At 48.2% G+C, this 27,673-nt stretch overlaps 2 protein-coding genes across 7 annotated transcripts in view; one reads left to right on the plus strand and one right to left on the minus strand.

Moving 5' to 3' along the window:
* LOC138744442 (interferon-induced protein with tetratricopeptide repeats 1-like) overlaps positions 1 to 27,673 on the minus strand; it is a 76,844-nt gene that overhangs the window by 1,793 nt on the left and 47,378 nt on the right. For 2 of the 5 annotated variants that reach the window (XM_069900614.1, XM_069900613.1), the window contains one exon: positions 20,947 to 21,075. The exons of 1 other annotated variant lie outside the window; for it this stretch is intronic. In XM_069900614.1, the coding sequence (XP_069756715.1) occupies positions 20,947 to 21,075 (129 nt within the window). Of the gene's footprint in view, positions 1 to 2,072; positions 2,169 to 20,946; positions 21,076 to 27,673 lie in introns of those variants that run through there. 2 more of the 5 variants (XM_069900617.1, XM_069900616.1) reach the window with 2 other exon arrangements.
* Positions 12,000 to 17,850, plus strand: LOC138744443 (interferon-induced protein with tetratricopeptide repeats 5-like). Of its 2 annotated transcripts, none has more exons than XM_069900619.1 (2): positions 12,000 to 12,191; positions 15,338 to 17,850. In XM_069900619.1, the coding sequence occupies exons 1-2, from the start codon at positions 12,187 to 12,189 to the stop codon at positions 16,791 to 16,793; spliced, it is 1,461 nt and encodes a 486-aa protein (XP_069756720.1). In that variant the 5' UTR covers positions 12,000 to 12,186; the 3' UTR covers positions 16,794 to 17,850. The 2 variants fall into 2 exon arrangements, with proteins under 2 accessions (XP_069756720.1, XP_069756719.1); XM_069900618.1 differs by lacking the exon at positions 12,000 to 12,191 and adding an exon at positions 13,032 to 13,169.

Raw genomic sequence — 27,673 nt, forward strand, 5'->3', positions numbered from 1 at the left:
ACACAAACACCACCCCGCCACCCCCAAGCAGGCAGCATTTGTAAAGTTAAAGCAGAAACAATTCAGATCAGTAATCAAATATTAAGATTGATTCATGCACTGAGAACAGTCAAGGACAGCCCAGGCAGCAGACCTGAATGCTTCACCACTAAAAATGTAGGTCGCTGCAAGTCAAATGTTGAATGGTTTTCTGATCTCGTGCATGGAGTGGGTGCTAGATTAAGGAATATGTATACCAGAAGGTGATTTTTCCCAATGATTGATCATGGTGAAAAGGACAGCGAAGTGAAGACGTAAAATTAGTAACTTGTCCTGAAGTAGGTTCGTTCTGCTGCTAAATTCCATTCCCACATGAGTCATAAAAATGGTAATCATTGCATTGCTACAGCCTGGTTTGGCAGGGCAAATATTCCATTAACATTTTTCGTGGTTGTTGACTTCCCTGCTCTGGCTCATTTCAGCATTCACTTATACAGTACACAAACCTTGGTACACCGGTCCATCCCATCACCCGGCGCCTCAACCATCCCAGCTCCCAACGCCCCGCCTGCCCAACCATGCCAGCTCCCAATGCCCCGCCCACCCAACCATGCCAGCTCCCAACACCCCGCCCACCCCAGCACCCGACGCCCCGACCATCCCAGCTCCCAATGCCCTGACCGACCACCCGACCGACCATTCCAGCTCCCAATGACTCGACCAATCCAGCGGCCCACCTGCCAGCCCCAGCTCCCAATGCACTGCCCATCCCAGTGCCCAACCCCCCGCCCGCCTGACCATCCCAGCTCCCAATGCCCCGACCATCCCAGCTCCCAATGCCCCGACCATCCCAGCTCCCAATGCCATGACCGACCACCTGCCTTCCCATCCCAGCTCCCAACGACCCACCCGCCCGCCCATCCCAGCTCCCAATGCCCCGACCATCCCAGCTCCCAACGACCCACCCGCCCGCCCATCCCAGCTCCCAACGACCCAACCGCCCGACCATCCTAGTTCCCGATGCCGCGACCATCCCAGTTCCCGACCCCGCGACCATCCCAGCTCCCGACACCCCACCCATCCCAACAACCAACGCCCACCCATCCCAGCTCCCAATACCTTGACCGACCAACCGCCTGAACATCCCAGCTCCCAAATCCCTGCCCGCCTGCCCCAGCTCCCGACCGCCCGCCTGACCATCCCAGCTCCCGACACACCGCCCGCCCGACCATCCCGGCTCCCGATGCTGTGACCATCCCAGCTCCCGACTCCCCGACCAACCCAGCTCCCGACGTCCCCCCGCCTGACAATCCCAGCTCCCAATGCCCTGACCGACCACCCGCCTTCCCATCCCAGCTCCCAATGACCTGCATGCCCATCCCAGGTCCCAATGCCCTGAACGACCAACTGCCCGACCATCCCAGCTCCCAACTTTCTCCTCGCCCGCCCGCCCGACCATCCCAGCTCCTGACTCCCCGACCATCCCAGCTCCCAACGCCCCACCCGCTTGACCATCCCAGCTCCCAATGCCCTGACCGACCGCCCGCCCGACCATTCCAGTTCCCAATGCCGTGACCATCCCAGCTCCCGACTCCCCGACCAACCTAGCTCCCAACACCCTGCCCGCCCAACCATCCCAGCTCCCAATACCATGACCGACCACCCGCCTGCCCATCCCAGCTCCCAATGCCCTGATCATCCCAGCACCCAATGGCTCGCCTGCTCGACCATCCCAGCTCCCCATGCCCCGATCATCCCAGCTCCCAATGCCCTGACCATCCCAGCTCCCAATGCCCTGACCATCCCAGCTCCCAATGCCCTGACCATCCCAGCTCCCAATGCCCTGACCATCCCAGCTCCCAATGCCCTGACCATCCCAGCTCCCAAGGCCCTGACCATCCCAGCTCCCAAGGCCCTGACCATCCCAGCTCCCAATGCCCTGACCATCCCAGCTCCCAATGCCCTGACCATCCCAGCTCCCAATGCTCTGACCGCCCTTTTTTTTGGGGAAACGATACTTAATAAAGGGGAGAGGTGATGCAGAACTGCCTGGGTCTTATTACAATATTTGCAGAACAGAATAAATCAATCACTTGATCCTGAAGTCCCAACATGAGAATTTAGGGATTCCTGAAGGACTCCTCTGCCTGGTTTCTTGGACTCATCCTTCATGGCGTTTAATTTGAAATCTGGATAGGAATAACAAGGTTGTTGAACAGTGAATGCCAGAAGCCCCACAAAACAGAGACAGTGGAATCGGGGTGGGACCGGGCCGAGGGAGGAGTGCGCTGTTGGGGCCAGGGCGAGTGCGGAGTTGGAACGCTGCCTGAAACAGAGAAGAAAGCAGTCAGGCCCGGGGTGGGGGAGGGGGACTCAATAGGCTGGTGGGCAGCAGCGTTCAGGCAGGAGCAATGGCTGTTCTTCTTACCCATAATCCCCTGCGCTGCTGGAACCGCTCTGGCATTCCAGCGCCGTGGGAGATTATGGGTAAGGAAAATGACTAATGCATGCAAGCACTAACATCGTTTTCCGCCCAGGCAGTCGTGATCGCTTCAAATTGACCAGCAACAGCTACACAGTGTGTGTTCACATATAGACAATCCACCTCCAAAACTTGGCAAGATTGTGGAAAAACCCCTTTTTTAAATTTTTTTTTATTTTTTATTTTTCACACCATAAATCACATTAACCATGATACACACTTTTTTCTTTTCACACATATACAGTGCCATTTTCTCCCCCCCCCTCCCTCCTCCCATCCCACCCTCCCTACCTCCCCCCCTCCCGTCCATTTAAGGTACAAAATCTAGGATACATTAAACCAGTCAGACAATGTTGTCATTCAATAAAAATACACCAGAAATTCCACTGAGTCCATTCTTTTCATTTCCTTTTCCTTCTGTTAACTTAGGTAGTGATTGTCCCCGGTAGGTTTTTGCTATTGTGTTTCATGTAAGGCTCCCATATTTGTTCGAATATTTCAATATTATTTCTTAAACTATATGTTATTTTTTCTAATGGAATACATTTATTCATTTCTATATACCATTGTTGTATTTTCAAATTATCTTCCAATTTCCAGGTTGACATAATACATTTTTTTGCTACGGCTACTTGAAGGATAAATTAGGAAGCAGTTTGAGTTTGCCAGAGGGAAGTAACTTTGAATATGTGATTACAAGATACAATGATAATCAAAAGATTTATAACAAATATGTATATTAAACTGCAAGAAAAAGAGAATGAGGAAACAAATGGTAAAACTAAACAAAAATGGGAACAAGATTTAAATATAAAGATGAAAAAGGAAACATGGGAGAAGTTATGCTCTGGAACGATGAGAAATACAATAAATACGAGGTTACGTATGATACAATATAACTGGATACACAGGCTATACATTACACCTCAAAAGTTAAATAAATGGGACCCAACAGTATCTGATAGATGTTTTCGATGTAAAAAAGAAATGGGAACATTTATATGCTCCTCCTATGCCGGCTCATATCTTTCCCCTCTCTCCTATGCTCTACCCTCTGCACCTTCCCCTCCTCCCCCACAGCTAAAGAAAGTAGGGGTGGTATGATGACCTGTTCACAGTACTAGATTACCACCTCAATTGACAAGAGAGGGAGGAGACTTTGATTCAAAACAATGTGAGACCCTCCGGGAGGGAAGGGCAGAACCCTTTGATTCATTTCCTGGAGAGCAGGAATCTAGACATTATAAAGGAGAGGATAAGCCAGAAATTAACTGGATGAGACCTTTATGAGAAGTTCCCATGGGAGGGGGTCTTGGTTTTGTAAATGTGCCCCTGACTAGTACGAGGTGCGTAATTTTAAGAGAGAATGCCCAGTAAACAGAAAGGAAAGGCTAAGATTTTGATGCAGGCAGTCAAGGAAGTCGTGGAGGGACAGCAAGGAAAGGGTAGTGGCTGTGTGCCAGCTCCTGGACATTGGGAGGAGCTCCAGGAGTGGGAGAGTAGAGACCAGAGCAGGGGCAAGGGTAGAGGGGAATTCCGGGGACGACGACTGTTCCCGGGACCTCGTGGTAATCCCAGTAGGAATTGGGAAACAAGAGCATTAGTTTGCTACCATTGTAAAAGGAGGGACATTTTAAAAGAGAGTGCCCAATGCAAGCCAGGGAGACGCGACCTTACGTACTGATGTGTTGGAATATAGGAGTTAATTAATTATAGAAAATATGTAGAATATATGCTTATGTACTATTCAGTTTGTATACATGAATCCAGTACTATGTTTCTTTGGCTTGACTTCGCGGACGAAGATTTATGGAGGGGGTAAAAGTCCACGTCAGCTGCAGGCTCGTTTGTGGCTGACAAGTCCGATGCGGGACAGGCAGACACGGTTGCAGCGGCTGCAGGGGAAAATTGGTTGGTTGGGGTTGGGTGTTGGGTTTTTCCTCCTTTGCCTTTTGTCAGTGAGGTGGGCTCTGCGGTCTTCTTCAAAGGAGGTTGCTGCCCGCCAAACTGTGAGGCGCCAAGATGCACGGTTTGAGGCGATATCAGCCCACTGGCGGTGGTCAATGTGGCAGGCACCAAGAGATTTCTTTAGGCAGTCCTTGTACCTCTTCTTTGGTGCACCTCTGTCACGGTGGCCAGTGGAGAGCTCGCCATATAACACAATCTTGGGAAGGCGATGGTCCTCCATTCTGGAGACGTGACCCACCCAGCGCAGCTGGATCTTCAGCAGCGTGGACTCAATGCTGTCGACCTCTGCCATCTCGAGTACTTCGACGTTAGGGATGAAAGCGCTCCAATGGATTTTGAGGATGGAGCGGAGACAACGCTGGTGGAAGCGTTCTAGGAGCCGTAGGTGATGCCGGTAGAGGACCCATGATTCGGAGCCAAACAGGAGTGTGGGTATGACAACGGCTCTGTATACGCTTATCTTTGTGAGGTTTTTCAGTTGGTTGTTTTTCCAGACTCTTCCAAAGGCGCTATTTGCCTTGTAACAATTTAATATTTACCTCATGGAGAAGGGAAAGAGTAATGTAAGTAAGGGGCAGACACAGTATGTAGCAAAGTTGGCTGATTACAGTAGGTTTAGAATTGCCTGCTCCCAAAATACAAAAGAGAGGATATGTATGAAACAATTTAGTAGGAAGTCAAGGCAAAAGGAGGTGTTGATTAGCACAAACAAAAAGAATCCTGACAGAGACTGTCAGAAACAAAGAGAATGGAATCAGTAAGAAGCTAAGACAGAAGGAGGTGTTTAGTAGAACAGAAGAATATGGCCAGATGAGAACAAAGAAATCATTAGAAATATCTGGGGTATGAATTGATTTCTGATCAAAACAACAGGATATTCTGACCTTGAGGATTAAGATGGGAGCTCTACACCCCAGATAACTGCAGAGCAGGAAATTACTTGTGATAAATCTTATGCAAGAAATCTAGCAAAGAAAGCCAACTTTTGTTCTGTATGATAATGAAATCTAGCAAAGGAAGCCAGCTTTTGTTCTGTATAAGGTTGAGCTATATAAACTGCAGAGACTGGACAGTAGAGGTCAGTCTTGGGGAATAGCTCACTGTGCAGGTGACCTATGAACTAACGACTGAACCAGAGCTCTGTTAAGCTTTATTCTTATGCTGTGTAATAAAGTGATTCTCCTATCACTTCATTTAACAAACACGCTGGACTCAGATGACACATAGACTAAATTAAGGATAGGGTAAAGCCAGAGTCCGACAGTTGGAAGCAGATTATGAATGGGGGGGGGGGGGGTCACGGTTCTCAGTCAATACACACCGTGAGGCTGCAAGGAGAACCATTGGTAAATTTAAGCATAGGACCCCACAGTGACAAGATGACCTTTTTAGTAGATTCTGGGGCAGCCCGGTCTAGTATTTTACAACCACCCGAGGGTGTTAAGATAGAGGGGACAGTGATGATTTCGGGAGTAGGAGGAAGAGACTTTACAGTCCCTGTATTAAGAGATGTAAGAATACAAATGGGAGAAAAGGTAATAACAGAGGATATTTTACTAGTTCCCCAAGCTGGAGTTTGTTTGTTAGGACGAGATTTACAGGACCAATTGGCTATCGGCACCAGACCACAGGAATCAGGTATCGGAGTTCAATTGTATGTATTAAGCGAGGAAGATCGAGAACTAATAAATCCTGGAGTATGGGCAGAAAGAGGCAATAGAGGAGTGTTAGATATTCCTCCCCTGCAAGTTACTTTAAAAGATTCTGAACAAGTAATTAGACGAAAACAGTATCCAAATCCTATGGCTGGCCGAAAGGGGCTGCAGCCAGTAATTGACCAGTTGGTGAAAGATGGTATACTCGAACCTTGTATGTCACCTTTTAATACCCCAATTTTACCTGTCCAAAAACCAGACGGTACCTATCGATTAGTGGAGGACTTGAGGGAGCTGAACAAAATTATTCTCACCCGTCATCCGGTTGTACCTAATCCCTATACAATAATGGGTAAAATCGATCCCCATAGTAAATGGTTTAGTGTGATTGACCTCAAAGATGCTTTCTGGACCTGTCCGTTAGCAACAGAGAGCAGAGACATGTTTGCCTTTGAATGGGAAAATCCTTTTACTGGACGCAAGAACCACCAAATTTACGGTCCTTCCCCAGGGCTTTACAGAATCACCAAATTTATTCGCCCAGGTCTTAGAACAAATATTAGAGGAGGCTCCTCGGAGAGAGAATTGTCAGTTGATACAATATGTTGATGATTTGTTAATTACGGAAAAAACGTACGAATTAGTTAAACAGTATACTTTTGAACTTTTGAATTTTCTGGAGAATAAGGGTCTCAGGGTGAGCAAATCCAAATTAGAATTTGTTCAATCAGAAGTTAAATACTTAGGTCATCTGGTAAGTCAGGGAACTAGGAAAATAAGTCCAGAGAGGATACGTGGTATTCTACAGATCCCCCCCCCCCCCTCCCAAGAATGCCCAAGAACTTAGGAAATTCCTTGGTTTAGTGGGATACTGTAGAATCTGGATTGAAAATTATTCTAGCCTGGTCAGATTTCTCTATGATAAACTCACGATTCTAGGGGGCGAAGCTGTTGTCTGGACAGAGGAAGAGATTAAAGATTTTAACTTGGTGAAACAGCGCCTTATTAGTGCCCCAGTGTTGGCTTTACCCAACCTAAATAAGCCATTTGACCTATATACCAATGCAAAAGGAGGTGTATCCACCGGAGTACTAACACAAGAGAGGGCAGGCTGTAGACTGCCAGTTGCTTTTCTGTCAAAAGTTTTAGACCCTGTTTGTCGTGGTTGGCCAGAATGTGTGCAAGCCATCGCAGCCACAACTATTTTAGTTGAGGAAGGACGAAAGATTACATTTGGTGCCCCGATGATAGTTCACACCCCTCACACAGTCCGCAATACTCTCTTACAACGTGCTGGAAGGTGGCTCACAGACTCTAGAATTTTAAAATATGAAGCGATCATAATGGACAGGGAAGATTTGACCCTGATTATGAATAAAGAACACAATCCAGCAGCTTTCTTGGTTTCTCCAAATTCTGACAATACCATAAATGAGTGAGAGCATGTATGTTTACAGGTAATAGATTTACAGACCAAAGTCAGAGAGGATTTAAGCGATGAGCCTTTACAGGAGGGTGAAAGGTGGTTTATTGATGGATCTTCCTGTTGCATTGATGGCACTCGCTATAGCGGGTATAGTGTAGTGGATGGGAAAGAAGGAGTGGTGATTGAAGCTGGTCATCTTCCCGGTCATTGGTCAGCACAATCTTGTGAATTGTATGCCCTCTGTAGAGCTCTCCAGGGTCTAGAGAACAAGGTGGGCACAATCTACACAGACTCAAAGTACGCTTTTGGTGTAGTGCACACCTTTGGGAAGATCTGGAAAGAGCGGGGAATGATAACTGGAAAAGGACAAAAGTTGATCCATGAAAACTCAATTGTCCAATCTCTAGATGCTCTTACATTACCTGAGGAAATAGCTGTAGTTCATGTACGAAGCCATCAAAGTGGTGACAGTCCTGAAGCACAGGGGAACAGACAGGCAGATGCAGCTGCCAAACAGGCTGCGCTCACGGAGAAAGTAGACATGCAGCTGTTACTGCCCAGCCCTGGAGTATCCTATTCATTCTATTAAACCTTGTGATTGGGTATATGTAAAAGCATGGCAAGATCACCAACTAAAACCTGTCTGGGATGGCCCCTATTGTGTACTTTTGATTACAGATACTGCCGTGCGAATGAAAGAAAAGGAATGGAGCCACATCCAACGAATTAAATGAGCTGCTGAACCACAGACTAACGACATTGATAATCTACCCTCCACCTGATGTGCAGTCCTTCATCCTTCTGATCTGAAAGTTACACTACGCCGGGAAAAAGTGCTGTAATGTTGTTTTTACCATTTATTGTATTGTTTACTTGTTGGTTCCCCGTTTTTGGGACATCCCTAAATTACTCATGATGTATTAAGTCCTCCTGGAATAGGGGCAGCAGAGGTGACAATTTTTTTCCTTTAGAATGTAGACAGGGCATAGATATAATGTATAGTCATAGTGGGATATGGGTTAACAAGGGATTCCAACACGGACCAGCGGAATTCAACAGCTTTAGTGGAGTAGATTTAATTTGTATTTTAGCCTACACAGGTGTTAAAGACCGGAGTTTTAAAGGGACAGCACAAAGGAGATGGTGGGATAAAGACAGACAGAATGGTAGTCAGGATTGTACATGTGGCAGAGATACAGTTAATACATATGCTAATGTACACAGACAGGCTTGCACTCACAAGTTCAATGATACTCATGCTAATGTTAGCAGACAAGCTGCAACACACAAACCCTCCCCAACTTGGTCTCTTCTCAAACATCCTTTGGGTCCCTCAGACATTCAGAATGATAAGCACCACCTCGTTAAGAGGAGTTCCAGTTGTAAACGAGACGTGAGCTCTGATAGCCACAGCCCTTATAGCAGCTGGACTTGCTATTCTGACCATTATGGTGCTCCCCTGCCTAAAGACTTGTGTGCACTTTTTAATTTATCGACCCCCCTCGTCAGAACACTACCACCCAAAGGATGTATGTTTCCCAACTTCTATCTGATGACACTGAGACTGCAGTTCGTTTACTGCCAGCTGGGAAAAAGACCAAGTTTTCAAATAATACATTTTCAGTTAAGAGATCAGTAATACTGATCTAAAAGAATAGTGAGGATTGTAAGAGATCAGTAACACTGATCATTGTGAGAGATGAGTACAACTGATATAAAAATATGAAAATGAAGAAACTAAAATTGATACATGGGCAGATGAATAAAAGCCAGTATGAACAGGATAAGAAATGGATATTAGAATGCAGGAAGCAGAATCAGTCTGAGTAAGATATGGTATGAATGAGATAAGGATAGACAATAGATAATAGAATGTAGGAAGTAGAGTTAGTCTGAATAAGATAAGGGTCTTCTAGCCCCAGATAGAATTAGCAGGTTTGCATATGTAATTAGTAAGCCTAAGCCTTAGACAGTTAGCCAGTTCTACATAAGAAGGGGATACAGCCCTGAGGGTCGGGAAGGTGTAAATTAGAACAAAGACAGGTTTGTGAATAAGGACAATGAGGATAATGACATGATGAGACACCAACAGGATACCCCCTGGTCCTCCAAGCTCACAGAAACAGCACGTAGGCAGGCAGGATTGCCTAATGCCAAACCTATCCAGGAGGCAGAAGAATGTAAGGGGGAGGGTATTCCTATACTGAAATCAACTGTATAAAAGTTGGGTGAGCCCCAGTGTATGTGTGTATTCCCAGGGCAAGGGGAAGCACCCAACTTTGCATTGTTGTAAAATAAATGTTCTTTGTTCTCAATTTTTGTCTCGAGCAATTTCTGTGAAGGTACTTCTGTTTCTAACAACGTCACTTCCAGCTTCACTGCTGATCATATCGCCTGACTGCACCGTCACCACGGGCATCCACCGGGCACCGCCACCTTGGGCCAACTGGGCCCCAACTGCCACAACGCAGGCACCACATCGACGGGACAATGTAGTCAACATGGGCGCATACCTGATTGCCCACCCACGCTCCCCCGCTGGCCGCTACTTGCCTCAGCCATTGGGGAGCTGTGACTCGGACCCCAAGATGACCCCACTCCTTAGCGGAGCACACCCACATGGCACCCCCTCCCGCGGACAGACGTACAGTTAGACAACATGCTGCCCACACCGATGCCTGCCACACCTACACTGGACCCAGCCAACCCTCAGGCAGCAACCATGCCCTCACCGACCTTTGACAGGGACCCAACCCTGCGATGGTCCCAGAGATTCCAACGGCTGCCAGACCACCTGAATCTGTAAATACCACCCTGCACTATTTACACACCCCCACCCATCCCCACACCCCCAGGACATTTTTAATAAGGGGGTAAATGCGGTGATACAACCACCAGCCTACTGCAGGAGGTGATCTCTGTACCTGCAGGAAGACCTCCTAAAGGGCTGGCTCCACCTGGCTGGCTGTCAATCAGCCGATCTGAATATAAAGCTGAGCCGGCCCCTCCTGAGCCAGTCATATGGGGAGCCACCAAGGCTTGAAATGGTGTTCAGACTTTCACTGGAATAAAGCCTGTTGTACAGTCTTTTGAGTTTTGTGCTTCCTTGCTGCTTCCTCAATGCATCACATCAGGGGTAAGTCTTTCATGCAGAGAGTGCATAGAATGGGCTGCCAGCAATGGTAGTGGAGGTGGATACATTAGGGTCCTTTAAGAGACTTTTGGATAGGTATATTGAGGTTAGAAAACAGAGGACTATGGGAAAGCCTAGTAACTTCTAAGGTAGGAGCATGTTCAGCATAACTTTGTGGGCCAAAAGGCCTGCATTGTGCTGTAAAGTTTTCTATGTGTTTATGAGTGTGGCCATTTTATCAGAACAGTGGCACACATTACCTATGCTCATGAGAATTATTTCATGACGTCACATTTGCTGAAGTTTCCATAGACTGCCTCTGCCATTTCTTTACACCACTTTCTGCGGTGGGCTGCGATGGAGAGGGGGTGGAAGGAGGAATCTTCAGTGTCCAAGGACCTTCAACCCAGAATTAAAACAGGAATTTGGGGACCAGTAAGGCTGCACCCAAAAATGGGATCAGGAACTGTGAGAAGCTCACTGCTACCAATACTTCAGTCACCTTGTCTGCTGCACTCCTGTTCAGAGGACCCACTACCTGCCAATCAAGGTCAAAGACTTACCCCACGCCATCAAGGTGACCCTTACGATTGGCTCCCTAAATCACCAGATGCTGCAGTCCAGGCAGCCTGCCCAGACTCAGCCCTGGACCTTCACCCAATTGGCGCAGGTGAATCACCTCAGTTCACCCCTGCAATTGGCTTCGAGCCATTGGCCACAGCAACCATTAGGGCCGATGCTGACCCTTACGATTGGCCCCCCAGCTTTGCCCCCAGAACTATAAAGGACCATGTGCCCCTTAATGTTCTGTCTCTTTGGACTCCTCGTGGCATGTAGGTATCACCTTCCAGACTGGGTTGGGGTGAGTCTCAAGGCTAGGTAGCTAGAGCTGTCTCCGTACAGGTCAAGGAGTGGGGGCACGTAATATCACCTTGATCTGATTGTTGAATGTATATGCTCTTGTAATTTCTCCAGTTTCTGTCGGTTTCCCCCTTGTCATCCGAAAGTGTATATTTATCCCTCTGCGTATTGTGTATGTGTAGAAGTTTGCTGAACATATCGACCCTGTTGTCTCATTTCCATCCCTGAAATAAACATGTGCTTTGTGCCTGGACTTTGGTCTTGTTCTTAACCTGTGGGACCCACACAAACCCGAACAACACACCTTTACGCAGTTTCGAATGAGGCCTTAAAAAAAGAAAAGGAGGGAAGCACAAATCATTAAGGTCAACTTGTGAGGGCTTCCAGTCATGATAAACAGGCAGAAAAAGGTTGACCAATCAGGGCGAGTCTGATGAACCACGATTTATTTCTGTTGCCAAGCAACCTAGTGTTTGTGATTGGATCCAGTCAGTTCTGCGTCAGCACGTGTTGTCACCTCAGTCTTGTCATTATTTAAAGATGCTACTTTCATTTTCCGGGTTAAGTTTCTATTCACCATCAGGAAATCGAAACTTGGAACATCCTATTTGATGGAGTCAACTTTAAAAGTGCAGCTTTAGCTGTGAAAGAAATTTAACGAGCACTGACTCTATTGGACACAATGAGGTACTGAACACTGGCATTCTTTATCTGAGTTTCTGCTTTAACCATTGCATGGGAGCGTGTTTACAAAAATATCAGGCAATGCCTTAAAACAGCTTGATACAGAGAGTTGATTCTATTTATTCTGCCAGGCTGCAGATGTGAAAAGAAAAATAGAGTTATAATTTCAGGCCGTGAGCTTTCAACACAAGAACATTTTCTCCTGACTCGCCAGATTACAGTCCAGTCACTGAGTTCAGCAACTACTCAAAGTAAACATTCTCAGCATTTTCTGTTGTTGTTCAGGCTTCCAGAGTTTCAAACCGTAGAACAATTACGGCACTGAAACAGGCCGCCTCTAGTCTGTGCCAAACCATTTTTTCCTAGTCCCACTGATCTGCACTCAGCCCATAGCCCTCTATACCTCTTCCATCCATGTACCACAGCAGGCCCAGGGAGAAAGTGCAAGCTCCACACCGACAGCACCAGAGGTCAGGATCGGGCACAGTTACCTGACACTGAGTCCTCCGGACCACCCTGACATTCCCCACATGTCAAAGCCTGCACTCTTAAGGGCACTCCATGTAGATTTTTAATGAAAAGACCTGAGATGTTGCATCTCAGTAAGTCGAGGTCCTTTCAAGCTCCGAGACCTTCAGAAGCGGAAAAAGCGCTCTAGCCAGCCTTCCTAAAAGCATTCTGGATGTACCATGAGAGAGATCAAGGCAGGGAAACATCAATGAAGCAAATCGTGATTCTGAAAGTAAATGAGCAAGCAGAATTGTCAGATCGACCAACCAGTTGCTGCCAACTCTGTTATTGTGGTTTTTGATTGGCTCCAGGCTTCAGGCAGTAAGCTGCGTTTTAGTTTTACTTTGGGGTTTTTGATTCCCTTAGCATTCAGGAAGCAGCTAAGACGTTTTGAATATCCTTCTCAATCAATTCAAAGCTTAAAGTGAGCTGAAGGAATTTAGTGTTTCTCCAATCAATCAAGAAAATGAGGTAAAGAGTATTTCAATTCCTATCTTACCTACTTTTCCAAATATCTTTTAAATTTTGTAATTGCTCCGATCTCCACCACTTCCTCTTGCAATTCTTCCACATCCACACCACTTTCCGTGTGGAAAAAGTTGTCCCTTAGGTCCCTTCTAAATCATTCCCCACTCAACGAAAACCTATGACCTCTCATTTTAGAGAAAAGACTGACTATTCACCTCCTCTATTCCCCTGTTGATGTGTTCTCATTTTCTATTGGATGGATACTAATATATTTTTTTGAGAGGGGAACAGTCAGAGTAGACCCCTGCACGATTCTTGTCCTGGTCCCCCATGGAGTCATCGATTTCTACAGTATGGAAGCAGGCTCTGTGGCCCAACTTGCCCATGCCAACAAAACATGTCCATTTGACTGCATTCAGCCCATATGCCTCTGAACCTTTAATATCCAATCACATGTGTAAATGTCTTTGCAACATTACACCTCTACTTCATCCTCTGGCCAACTCATTCCATTTGCTCACCACCTCTCTGTGAGAAGGTTCTTCAGGTCACTTTTGTAGCTTCCCCTTCTCACTTTAAATTTATTCCCTCAAGTTTATAGATTCTTCTATTCTGAGAAAAAAATGCAAAGCAATTTACCTTATGTCTGTCCCTCATGAATTTATAAACATCTATAAGGACCCCCCCCCCCACCCCCCCCCCCCCCCCCCCCCCCCCGTCTCCTATGCTTCAGGGAGAAATGTCCCAGGCTAACCAGTCTCTCCTTATGATTAAAGCCTAGCAGTTCTGGTAACATTCTGGATCTTTTCTGGCTGAACAACATCTTCCCCACTTCTGGGTAACCTGAACCATGCACAATACTCAAAGTGCAGTCTCATCAATGGTTTCTGCAATTGTAACGTGACTCTCCTTTACTCATTGCCTTGACGGATGAAGGCAAGTGTGCCAAACATCTTCTTCACCACTATGTCTAGCAGTTTTGCTACTTTTATGGAACTATGTACCATAGCCCCAAGTGTCTCTATTCTATGACACGACCTAGGGTCCTATTATTACCCATCTAAGTCTTGCCCTTTTTTAAACTGCCAAAGTTAATCATCTCACATTTGTCTGAGTTATATTCTATCTTTCATTTCAGTTGATCTAGATTCTCTTATAATCTTGGAGAACCTTCTTCACTGTCTTCTATAAAACTAATTTGCCATCTATAAACTTACTACCCAGGCTAAGTACAATGGCATCCAGTGTGGCCCAGTGCTGATCCCTGTGGCACACCACTGGTCACAGGCCTCCAAGCTGGGTAACAGCCCACTACTACCACCCTTTGTTTCCTATCATCAAGGCAACACCATTGACCGATATCATTGGCTATTGAATAAAAGGGGGAAAAGGTTAAATCTTACTTTGCCCTTCCATAAGTGATGCTCACCCACCTCAATGAAGTCCTAATTTACAAAAGGCCACACTTTGATCACCAGCAACACTTGGACATCATAGCGCTCTTTTCAAAATGGCAGCTCCACTAGAGCCTGCAAACCTTTTCCTAGCTGCTATCATTGGTCGCTGCTTCAACGTGACTGGCTCTCACTTCACTCTGCCAACTTTTAAATCTATTGTTCTCCTTCCCTGCTGGAAACAAACATTGACAAAAGTGCTCTGGCAACTTCACAGCCTTTTTGACACTAGTATTCATTAGAATGGTCTCTCCTGTAGACATTGGTTGGGTTCACTGCCTGTAGACCATCGAGAATACCCAAGATAGAAATTAATTTCTGTGGACAGCTGTATTTGAGAAGAGCGCTTCATAGTCTTTCCGTGTCAGAGTGGCCTAAAGTCCAATGGAGATTCCATTGTCCAATAGCCAGGAAGTTCAACATGACTGGCTCCATTGCAGAACCTTTGCATATGTATTAAGGCATATGTGGGTGCACACATGCATGTACAGATACATGCAAGTTCACATATGCAGACACACAGATAAACATACAACCTTATACAGATATGCAGACACACACACACACACCATCAGTGACTCCTCCCTCAATTTCATTATCAAATTGGGTTCACACGCATTAGAACATACAGTATGTATATCCCGCTTGCTTGATCTTCTGTTTGTAGCATTGAAGGCTGGTCTGAGATGGAATTTTATGAATTTCCTTCTCTTGCAGCAACACACTAAAAGAATTGTTAAAAGAGAAACTCGATCAACTTCAATGTCATTTCACGTGGAGCCCACAGAAGGAAAGTGTCGACATGGACGATTTGATGTACAGACTGCAAGATTCCATCACTCTGCGTTTGAAGTATGAAGCCAGATCCTACAACCATCTTGCTTTTGTGAACTGCCTCCAGGGAAACTATGAAGAAGCGATTCAAAACTTAAAAGAAGCTGAGAAGATTCTGAAGGAGAACCACAAAGATGAGTTTGAGAGAAGAAGCATCGTCATGTATGGAAACTATGCCTGGGTACATTACCACATGGGACAACTGACCGAGGCCCAGTCCTACCTCGACAAGCTGGAGATGATCTGCAAACCACTCACTGATGGCCCTTGCTATACAGCGATGATCCCTGAAGTGTACGGGGAGAAGGGATGGTCATTGTTGAGGTCCACAGCTCAATTCTATGAGGAGGCAAGAGAATGTTTTGAGAAGGCTCTGGAGGAAGATCCTGAAGACACAGAATGGATCATGGGCTATGCAACCGTACTGTTTCGACTGGAAGCAATTCCTGGTACTCCAGAGAATCATGAAGGGAGAAAATCAATGAAGTATCTGCGACGTGTGCTGGAGCTTGATCCAGATGACTCTCTGGCCATGATAATGTTGGCTCTAAAACTGCGTGAGATCAAGCAAAAGTCAGAAGCAAATGAATTAGTTGAACAAGCATTGCAGAAAACCTCGGAGTTTCCAAAAGTGCTTCGAAATGCTGCAAAATATTACAGACTCGAACAAAATGTGGAAAAAGCAATAGAGCTGTTGAAGAAAGCACTAGAAATCACTCCACATTCTAGTGTCCTACATGACCAGATAGGTATGTGTTACAGAATCAAACTACTTGAACTGATCAGCAATTCACTGAGCAATGATCCACAAAATCCCGAATATCATCAGAAAATGGAATTGTTCAATCAATGTAAGACTCATTTTGGAAAGGCATTTGAGCACCGTCCAAAATCAGCCATTAAATCGCAACTGGACTTTGCAGACATCTGCAGAAAAAATGGAGAACATTCCAAAGCAGGGGAGATCTACGGTAATCTATTAAAATTAGTTGATGCTCGGCCAGAAAACATGCAGAAAATATATTTACATGCTGGGTTATTTGAACTGTTCGTGCGAAAGTCTGAATCCAATGCCATCAACCTATTGCAGAAAGCAGTGCAAATTGAAAATGGCTCAAAGATATGGGAAACAAGTTGTGATCATTTGGAAAGGTTGGTAAACAGGAAGATTTCCAAGAATCCACATGATAGCAATGCCCTTGGTGCCAAAGGATTATTGTGTCAGCTGCATGGTAAGAAGTCTGAAGCTATTGAACACTTTAAAAAGGCCTTGAAGTTTGATCCTGGCAATGAGGAATATCTGAGTGCTCTTTCTAAACTAAACCTCTCCATTGATTGACTGTGATGATGTTTGAACAAATACAATGATCCTCCTTGTTCCAATGAAGGTCTGGATGGAGTAGTTTGACTTATTGTATTCCATTAGCAACGTTGAATAAGAGTCTTATTCATGATGGTCTAATTTTTATAGAAAATCATTTTGTAACTGCACTCAATCTTTAGGTTCCTTTTAAGAACAGTAACAATGATCAAATAGAATTTAGTCACTTTGCTTCACCTCTTCTATTTAAATGTGGAAAGAAACAAAGGGATTTGGGGAAATGACAACAATTGGAGCCAAATGAGGGCTCCTGCCACCCTTCCACAATTCTTTGACCTATTATCCCAGGAACATTTCTGGGAGTTTCAAAACAAAGGCTATGTCTGCCTTGACCAAATGAATGGAATGGCAGCATCACATTCCTCATACCATGGGTCCAAGGTGCTGGGGCCGGAGGGGGATTGGAAGCCTGCTTGCTTGGAAGTGCATGTGATGAATGCCAAATGAATGGAATTTCAAAATTTAATCGAAAACTGGAATTGAAGTTTACGGTCTCAGGTAGTCAACTTAACAACCAAGAAGAACATTTCACCAGATCTCCAGTTGGGATGATAATGGATTTAGAAGGTAACTGGAAATGAAAATAGAGATGATACACAGCAGTTCTCTGGCGCACCCAGTTTGGGAGGATGGCGTTATTCTGGCATTTCAGAAATTAAACAGTACAAATTAGAGAGGGTGCTTAGGATTAGATGAAATACTGACATGTGGACAGGCATAATAATATTATAAATAGTTCAAGTAAAGGTAAATGTAGAGTTATTTAGCCAAGGATTCAGGGCATTCCAACTAGCATAGTGAAAGAGGACAAGAAGGGGCAGACTCTTGGAATATCACATGGACTCATCTGAAGTGTCTGTGGCATGGAAGGTGAAATTGACCTCTGGAGACTTTTACCTGTATCCAAGGTATAATGTTCAATATAAATATAAGATGTTCTCTGCTGATCATTATGTGTGCATTGTCAGGTTCTATCCATGCTTGCTTTCAATAAAATATCTTAATAACATTATAAGTAGTGGCAAATTATTCTTGATTTAAACAGACAGCAAGCTAATTGCCAGGAAAATGTTGCTGGCCCTCCACTCTGCATTAGGACAACAGGAGAGCAAGAGCACTTACATCAGGCAGTTGTTCCCTGACTATAGTTCTATGTGAGGGGCCGTACACAGCCTTTAGAGCCTCGTAGAAACCCCTGAAGTCGCCAATGTCCGCGCTGAGCTGTGTTCGTTTGGCGAGGCTAGTCCACCACTCATTTTGGATCTCCCGGAGTTTGCGCTGAAGTTGAAATGGTGCGCTGCATGCGCGACGGAAGGCTTGTTTCTTCTCTGGACAGGACGGCTTTGTAAGGTGAGCCTGGTGGGCAGCTCGCTTCTTTGCCAGCAGCTCCTGGATTTCCTGGCTGTTTTCGTCAAACCAGTCCTTGTTTTTCCTGGAGGAGAAGCCCAGTACCTCTTCAGTGGATTGCAGTATGGTAGTCTTCAACTGATCCCAGAGGGTTTCAGGGGACGGGTCCGTGAGGCGGGTTGCAACGTCGAGCTTTGCTTTGAGGTTTGCCTGGAAGTTTCCTCTCGCTTCTTCTGACTGCAGTTTTCCAACATTGAACCTCTTTCTGGGGGCTTTATTGTTCCTGGGCTTTGGCTTGAAGTGAAGGTTGAGCTTGCAGCGAACCAGCCGGTGGTCAGTGTGGCATTCCGCGCTAGGCATGCCCATCGGGCACACAAAACTCAAAACGGTCAACCAGTTTACCTATCTCGGCTGCACCATTTCATCAGATGCAAGGATCGACAATGAGATAGACAACAGACTCGCCAAGGCAAATAGCACCTTTGGAAGACTACACAAAAGAGTCTGGAAAAACAACCAACTGAAAAACCTCACAAAGATAAGCGTATACAGAGCCGTTGTCATACCCACACTCCTGTTCGGCTCCGAATCATGGGTCCTCTACCGGCACCACCTACGGCTCCTAGAACGCTTCCACCAGCGTTGTCTCCGCTCCATCCTCAACATCCATTGGAGCGCTCACACCCCTAACGTCGAGGTACTCGAGATGGCAGAGGTCGACAGCATCGAGTCCACGCTGCTGAAGATCCAGCTGCGCTGGATGGGTCACGTCTCCAGAATGGAGGACCATCGCCTTCCCAAGATCGTATTATATGGCGAGCTCTCCACTGGCCACCGTGACAGAGGTGCACCAAAGAAAAGGTACAAGGACTGCCTAAAGAAATCTCTTGGTGCCTGCCACATTGACCACCGCCAGTGGGCTGATAACGCCTCAAACCGTGCATCTTGGCGCCACACAGTTTGGCGGGCAGCAGCCTCCTTTGAAGAAGACCGCAGAGCCCACCTCACTGACAAAAGGCAAAGGAGGAAAAACCCAACACCCAACCCCAACCAACCAATTTTCCCTTGCAACCGCTGCAATCGTGTCTGCCTGTCCCGCATCGGACTGGTCAGCCACAAACGAGCCTGCAGCTGACGTGGACTTTTTACCCCCTCCATAAATCTTCGTCCGCGAAGCCAAGCCAAAGAAGATAGCTCTATGTTTAGCACCATCATGACAGCTGAACTTTCAGGGAGCTGGGACTTTAGATTCTGACTTCTTCATCAGTGCAGATTGGCAATATCATCACCTCCTCGGAGATCATCAATGCAAGGACATGTCAAAGCTGTGTGCTTAAGTCCCCTGTGCACTCCTGATTGCTTAGTCAAGATGAGCTCCAACACAGTCTGGACATTTGCCGATGACACTGCCGTTTTTGGCCGAATAATGGGAAATGCTGAGTCAGAATGAAGGATGGAGATTGAAAATCTGGTTCTGTGGTGGCAGAACAACAACTTGTTCTCAAAGTCAGCAAGTCTAAGAAGCTTATTGCGGATTGTATAAAGGGGAGGCCAAGTGAGCACACGCACGTCTGCATTGATGGGATGGAGGTAAAATTCCTGGGAGTCCACATATCTGAGGACCTCTTTTGTAGAGAAAGCATCAAAGTAACTGAAGAAGGCACACCAACACCTCTACCTTCTAAGAGGTCCGTGGATTTGGCATTTTGTTGAAGCTTTTACAGTTGTACTGTGGAAAGTATACTGTTTAGTTGCATCATGGTTCAGCAATGGAACTGAAAAGGCTGCAGAATTTGCCAAGCATAGTCAAGTCCATCACGGGCACTGACCTATTCGTTGAACCCAAAGATGCTGTAAGATCTCAGTGTCCATAGGAGCTCAACATTTTGGGACAGAGCCCTTCTTCAAGATGTGTACAAAGGAGGTGGGCACCTGAATTAAAAAGGTTGTGGAGAAGGATTTAAAAAAACAGCAGGGCACAGACTGATAATTGGTCATGGATAGGAGGAAGGAGAGGAAAGGTGATGAACTGATCAGGGGAAGGAAGGTGTGAGACGCTATCGAGCCGAAAAGCAGACACTGTAGTGGTACACCACAAGCCTACTGCAGGGGGAAACCTCTGTACCTGCAGGAGAGTAAGGGGTCAGGACAATACCTGGCCGGCTGCCAATCAGTCGGCCTGAATGGATCAAGCCCCACCCAGTCGGATGTCAATTACCCTCCGGGATATAAGCCTGTGCCGCCCTCCTGAGGCCTCACACTGAGTTACTGCAGACACAACCAGCCTGGCTCTGTGGAGGTTTTTGTGGATTAAAGCCTGTTGTTCAGTCTTTACCTTGTGTGTGTCTGATTCTGTCTAACAGTGCACCACAATTTAATCCACAAAATTTTCCCATGGCTGCCATGGAAAAACTCCTGTGCGCAGGGAGCCTCGAGGTCGATCCATGCCACCCAGAAGCCCAGACACGCTTCAAGATCTGGCAGCATGCGGTCGAGGTAATCATCGAGGCACATGAGGGCGATATCCTGGACTCCAAACAGAAGAGGGTGGTCCTACTCCAGTCAAAGCAGGGTCCCCGAGCCTTCCAGGTAACCTAAGGCTGCACCACATACAAGAACACAATGGAAACTCTTGAGAACTTGTACAAGCCCCCCATGAATGTAAACTCTTGAGAACTTGTACAAGCCCCCCATGAATGTAGTCTGTGCAAGGTACCTCCTCAACACCTGAGCCCAGCAACTCGGGGAGATGGCTGAGTCTTACCTGGGACACTTGCGAGAGTTGGACCGACCATGTCTAGCTGAACCCGGGGTAGGTGTAGAGGAGGTTGAGAGGCTGATCCGGGATGCCTTCATCCGAGGACTACGCTCGAGGGCCATCCGATAGAAGCAGCTGGAAGACAACATCTATGCACTAACCAGGACTGTGGAAGTGGTCCAAACCCTGGAAGCAGCAGCCCTGCACATCGAAGCCTTCAATTCCGGTTTTCCCCAGGCTCCCTCATGGCCCTCTCATACTGCAGCTGCAGCCCCAGGCCGAGTTGGGGAGGAGAAAGTCGCTGCGGCAGGTTCCTGGCGTCCCTGTAAGTACTGTGGGTCCTGGTGCAGGTCAGATCGATGATCACACCAAAACTGCCCAGCTAGGAACCTGTATTGTTCCTGATGTGGCAAGAAAGGCCACTTTGCAAAAGTGTGCCTCTCTAAACTTGACAGCAGCTCAGCGGCCCTCTATGACCTCTCTACCTCCCCTGTGGACACCCCCATGTGTGCTTGCTGAATGGCGCCATTGTCCCCACAACGACTTCTGTCTTCCCCGACTTCGACCGCGCAACATCCAGCCCAGCCAGTGACCGTCACAGCGTGTGCCCCGAGCATCTGAACCAGCCCTCGCCCTCGCCGCTCGCTGAGAACTACAGCAATGTTACGTCCGGCTCATGGTGTGGCGTCATTTCCGGCTGATGTGATGATATCACTGCTGCCGGCCGTGATTACATCACTTCCCCCGGTGCAGTGGACACAGCTGGAGAAGGAGGCCAGCCACACAGTGGGTCCCCACCTGCCGCCGCCATCTTGGGCCAGGCAGCACCTGACACGGAGAGCCCCCGACAATGTTGAGAATGACATGGTCAACACGGGCGACGACCAGGCGGCCTACCGACACTCCCCACGCCTCCGAAGGCCATCGACTACTGTATGCTTCACCTCACGACCAATGTTAACGTGGTCAACATGGGCGATGACTAGGCCATCCTATCGACACTCCCCATCCCTCCAGATAGTGACGACTCTGACTCTGAGGTGGTCCTGGCCACCACCACACTGACCAGGGATCTTTCCCACAATCTCGGGCACTCGATAATGGACGTGCAAGTCAACTGGCAGGTAAAAAAGTGCCTGTTGGACAGTGGCTGCACCGAGAGCTTCATTCACCCAAGTGTGGCCCACTCCCTAAGGTTAAAGGTCCACTCCACCACCTTGCCACCAAGGATAAGACTGTTGGTACCCTCGGGCAGTGTTTGGTCGCTATAACGGTGGGAAGGGGATTCAGGCACCTGGTCATGCCCAAAATCTGCGCACCACTCCTCCTGGGCCTAGATTTCCAGTCCCACCTGCAGAATGTCACCCTTGCCTTTGAGGACCCCCAACCTCCACTCACATTGCACAGCACGCCAACCTACCAGCCCCAGCCAACCTGCGGCCTCTCCACACTGTGCATCACCCCACTGGCGCTCTTCCAACATCTTGAGCTAGGCTGTAAGCCGATTGCCACCAGAAGTAGGCACTTTTACGCTGCAGACAGGGTCTTCATCAAGGCGAAGGTGCGGTGGCTCCTGGCGGAAGGCGTTATAGAGCCCAGTAACAGCCCTTGGAGAGCCCAAGTCCTGGTAGTCAAAGGGAGAAGTAAGCCGAGGATGGTCGTGGATTACAGCCAGACCATTAATCGGTAAACCTAGCTGGATGCCTACCCCCTGCTGAGGATTGCTGACATGGCCAATGAGATTGCCTGCGATCGGATTTTCTCCACGATTGACCTGAAGTCGGCGATTCACCAAATCCCTATCCACCCGAAGGACAAGCCCTACACTGCCTTTGAGGCGGATGGGGGCATGTACGAATTCTGCCGGGTTCCTTTTGGGGTCACAAACGGGGTCTCTGTCTTCCAGCAGGAGATGGATCGCATGGTAGACTGGCATAAGCTAAAGGCAACATTTCTATATCTGGATAACATCACTATCTGCGGCTGTGTCCAGCCATGATGCTAACCTGGAAAAATTCCTCCAGACGGCTGCTGAGCTGAATCTCACTTATAACAAGGAGAAGTGTGTGTTCAGCACCACCCACCTCTCCATCCTGGGGTACATTGTGGCCCATGGAGTCGTCGGTCCAGATCCGGAAAGGATGCGCCCATTAATGGAGTTACCTTCCCCTCCCCACGCTAAAAGCCCTCCACAGGTGCCTGGGCCTGTTCTCTTATTACTTGTAGTGGGTCCTTCACTTCTCGGACAAGGCTTGTCCACTGGCCCAAGTCACAACTTTTCCCCTCCCACCCAAAGTGCAGGCAGCCTTCACCCGCATCAGGCAAGACATCGCAGATGCCACGATGCAGGCTGTGGATTAGGACTTCCCCTTCCAGGTGGAGAGATACCTCAGAGGTGGCCCTCGCTGCTACCCTCAATCAAGGGGGGGGCACCCTGTCGTGTTCTTTTCCAGGACCCTCTACGGTTCCAAGCTAGGGCACTCCGCCATTGAAAAGGAGGCCCAGGCGATTGTGGAAGCGGTCTGCCACTGGCGCCATTACCTGGCTGACAGGAGATTCACACTCCTCACGGACCAGTGGGCCGTGGCGTTCATGTTTAACACTTCCCACAAGAGCAAGATAAAGAATGACAAGATCCTGCGCTGGAGAGTCGAGCTGGCAACCTACAGCTACGACATCCAGTACCGCCTTGGGAAGTTTAACAACTCCCCTGATGCCCTCTTTCGCACCTGCATGTCTATGCATGACGACAGGTTGCAGGCATTGCATGGGTCCCTCTGCCATCTGGTGTCACCCAGTTGTACCATTTCGTTAAGTCCCAAAATCTGCCATACACCATCAGGAACGTCAGGGACATAACTGAGGCCTGTCGGGTCTGTGTGGAGTGTAAACCCCACATCTTCCATGCCCACCCCAGGCCCACGTTGTAAAGGCTACTCAGCCTTTCGAACATCTCAGCATGGACTTCAAAGGGCCACTGCCTTCCACGAACCGAAACGTTTACTTCCTCACGGTAGTGGACGAGTACTCACGCTTCCCTTTCGCCATCCCTAGTCCAGACACCTCCATAGCCACCAATCTCAGGGCCCTGGGGCAGATGTTCACCATGTTTGGCTACCCCGCCTTCATCCACAATGACCGGGGGTCAAGTTTCATGAGCGACGAGCTTCGCCAGTACCTGATGGTGAGGGGTATTGTGACCAGTCGCACTACAATCTATAACCCGAGAGGCAACGGGCAAGTGGAACATGAGAATGGGGTGGTCTGGAAGGCAGTCCTCCTGGCTCTCAGGTCAAAAGGGTGGGCTGTTGAATTCTGGCAGGAGACTCTGCCCGAGGCACTCCATGCCATTCGGTCACTGCTGTGCATGGCTACCAACGAGGCACCTCGCGAACGTCTGTTCTCGTTCCTCAGGAGGATGGCGACTGGAATGTCACTCCCAGCATGGCTCATGGCCCCGGGACCGGTGCTTCTGCGTAAGCATGTACGTACACATAAGGCCGAAGCCCTGGTGGAGCAGGTTTTCCTCCTTCATGCAAACCCTAACTATGTTTACGTTAGGTTCGGCAGTGGCAGGGAGGACATCGTCTCAACCAGGGACCTGGCAACAGCAGGAGCACCCACCACACCACGCCACCCCCCAACCCAGGACGACACTGACTGGGCATACATCCCCGTCCCCAGGCAGCTATGGGGCACGCAGGGCCTCCTTGACCACCAGGGGCCCGCTTCAGCCTTAGGAGATGAACCCTCCCCCCACCCATCCAATACGATCTGCATACGTCGACCCCGGCCCACCTGGCCACCCCTCCATGGTGGCACCACACCAGCCACACACACCTCTGCCGCTAGTCCTTCCACTTCCCCTCTGACCAGTGACTAGGAGCCAGTCCTACGACGGTCACAGAGACCCCAGCGGCTGCCGATTCATCTCAACCTGTAAATATTGTGTGTACATAGTGGGTGTGATTCCTTGTTACTGCCCCCTCCCCGGGACAATTTTAAAGAAGGGGGTGAATGTGGTGGTGCACCATCAGCCTACTGCAGGGGGCAACCTCTGTACCTGCATGAGAGTAAGGGGACAGGACAACACCTGGCCGGCTGCCAATCAGTCGGCCTGAGTGGATCGGGTGTCAATCACCCTCCGGGATATAAGCCTGTGCCGGCCTCCCGAGGCCTCACACTGAGTTGCTGCAGCCACAGCCAGCCTGGCTCTGTGGAGGTTTTTGTGGATTAAAGCCTGTTGTTCAGTCTTTACCTTATTCTGTCTAACAGCGCACCACAGACACAAAATATAAAGTCTGTTCAACAGGCTTTATTCCACACAAACTTCCACAGAGCTAGCTGTGAGAGTAGCTGTGCTGGCTCTGAGACTGACCTCGAGGGCACAGATGTAGCTTATATCCCTGAGGGTGATTGGCAGCCGGCCGGGTGGGGCTTGGTCCATTCAGGTTGGCTGATTGACAGTCGGCCAGGAGTTGCCTTGTCCTCCAGTGCTCTTCCTGCAGGTACACAAGTTGCCCCCTGCAGTAGGCTAGTGGTGTATCACCACAGAAGGGGTGGCTCCTTGAAGGCAGATCTCGAGGGAAAGGAAACAGAGGGATAGGGAAAGAGAAAAAGAGAGCTAGAGGAAAGGTGAAATAGGGATAGATAGGGGAGGGGGGAAATAACAGAAACCGGAGAAGTTAATGTTAATGGAGGGTGCCCAGATGGAATATTGGGTGTTTTTCCTCTAATTTGTAGTTGGTCTCAGTCTGGCAATGCATGAGACCATAGCCAGACATGTCAGCATGGGAAAGGGGCAGGGAATCAAAAGGGGTTGCCACTGGGAGATCCCTTCTATCACTACGGAAAGAGAAAAGTTGCTCAATGAAGGGATCTCCCAATCTACGTCCAGTCTCTCCGATGTAGAAAAGAGCACTGGATGCAGTAGGTGACCCCTGCAGATTCAGAAGTGAACTATTGCTTCACTTGGAAAGACTTTTGAGGCACCGAATGGTGGTGAAGGAGAAGATGTAAGCACTAGTGTAGCATTTCTTGCGGTTACAGAGGTAAGTGCCAAGGGGTCATTGATAGGAAGGGAGGAGTGGATGAGGGAGTCACAGAGGGAGCAGAGGGGAAGATGTGTCTTGTGGTAGGATCCCACAGTACGTGGCAGAAATGGCAGGGGATGATATGTTGGATGTGGAAGCTGGTGGGGTGTAGGTGAGGACAATGGGAACCCTATCCTTGTTCCACGTTGGGTGGAGAAGACCAGGGATGATGTGTGGGTAATGGAGGATATGCTGGTTAGGTATGCAACATCCTAAAGGACCCCTCATCACCCTGGTCTCAACCTGTTCTCGCTACTACCTTTGCAAAGAAGGTACAGAAGCTTCAAGTCCAGCACTTCATTGATTCAAGAACAATGACTATCAGGCTACTACATTCATCATAAGCTCCACCAACACCACAAAATGGCCCGTCTGCACTATTTTTCCTGTGCAAACTGTAACTGTGAATATTTATATTTTATCCATCTTTTATATTAATTCTCTTTATCTGTACAATAATATAATATATATTATTAGTGTATTGTTTTAAAAAGTGCCTGTTTGGTTGCAGCAAGGAAGAATTTTGATGCAAATGTATATCGTACTTGTGTTATGAGATTATTGGACCATTCACATTAAAAGGTGTAACCACATCAATAAGTAAGATATACAAACACCAATAATACAAAGTAATTAATCACTAAATGCATGCACTATGATACAAGTAGAATTTATTGGTATGAGTAGGTGTAATCAGATGTGACCCAGTTACTGAAAGATACCTGTAGGGCACACATGTCAAACTCTGGCCCGCGGGATATAATTATATTTGGCCCGCAAGATCATTTCAAAAATGTATTAGAGGTGGCCCGCCCTGCAGCGAGAGCCGATGCTGTTTTTTGGTAATGTCACCCCCACCATCCTCCCCCTTCATTGCACATCCTTCCCCATTGTAACACGAGAAATTGTAACACGAGAAGTCTGTCGATGTCATCAGACGGCAAGCCAGTTGGAAGGTTCCCCGCACAACCAGTCACTTCTCCCATCTGTCGAGCGGTGCGGCGGATTGGCGAGTGCCTGTGATTTCATGTCGGCGCGGCGGGCATGGCAGGCTGCGCACGACCCTCGGGCAGCGCGAGCCCCGCGCGACTGGCACCGGACGGCCCTTCCACAGCGCGAGCGCACTTCTCCCGGTCGCCACGGCCTTCAGCGCTTGCACCCGCGCGGACCCCAGGGACGGCTGGTTCGGCCCTGCACGTGAAGAGAGAGATGGTGGCTGTCCGCAAAGGCTGATCGGCAGCGCGCTGGGCCTGAGTGGGTGGGTAAGCAGGGGTGGGCAGAGGGTGTAGGTGAGGAGTAATGGGAAGGGGAAGTTATGGTGGTGCGAGGGGCAGTTAGAGGGAGGGATGAGTAGAAGGAGGGGTGGATAGGGAAAAGTTAAAAGGGGAGGGGCAGGGCGAGTAGGGGAGGGGTGATTAGAGGGTGAGAGACGGATAGAGGGAGGAACAGGTTGAGGGGAGAGGCAGTAGAGGGGCGTGTTTAGGATGGGGTGGGTAGAGGGAGAGCGAGTGGAGTGAGGGGTGAGTAGAGGTTGGGTAAAGGACTGGCCAGGTAGAGGGATGGTGGGTCGAGGGTGAATAGAGGCCTAGAGCCTGAGGAGTGAGCAGGAAATGCTGAGTCCTGATGCAGGCCAAAATGGA

Source organism: Narcine bancroftii, chromosome 10 (assembly GCF_036971445.1).
Source record: "Narcine bancroftii isolate sNarBan1 chromosome 10, sNarBan1.hap1, whole genome shotgun sequence".
NCBI lineage: Eukaryota > Metazoa > Chordata > Chondrichthyes > Torpediniformes > Narcinidae > Narcine > Narcine bancroftii.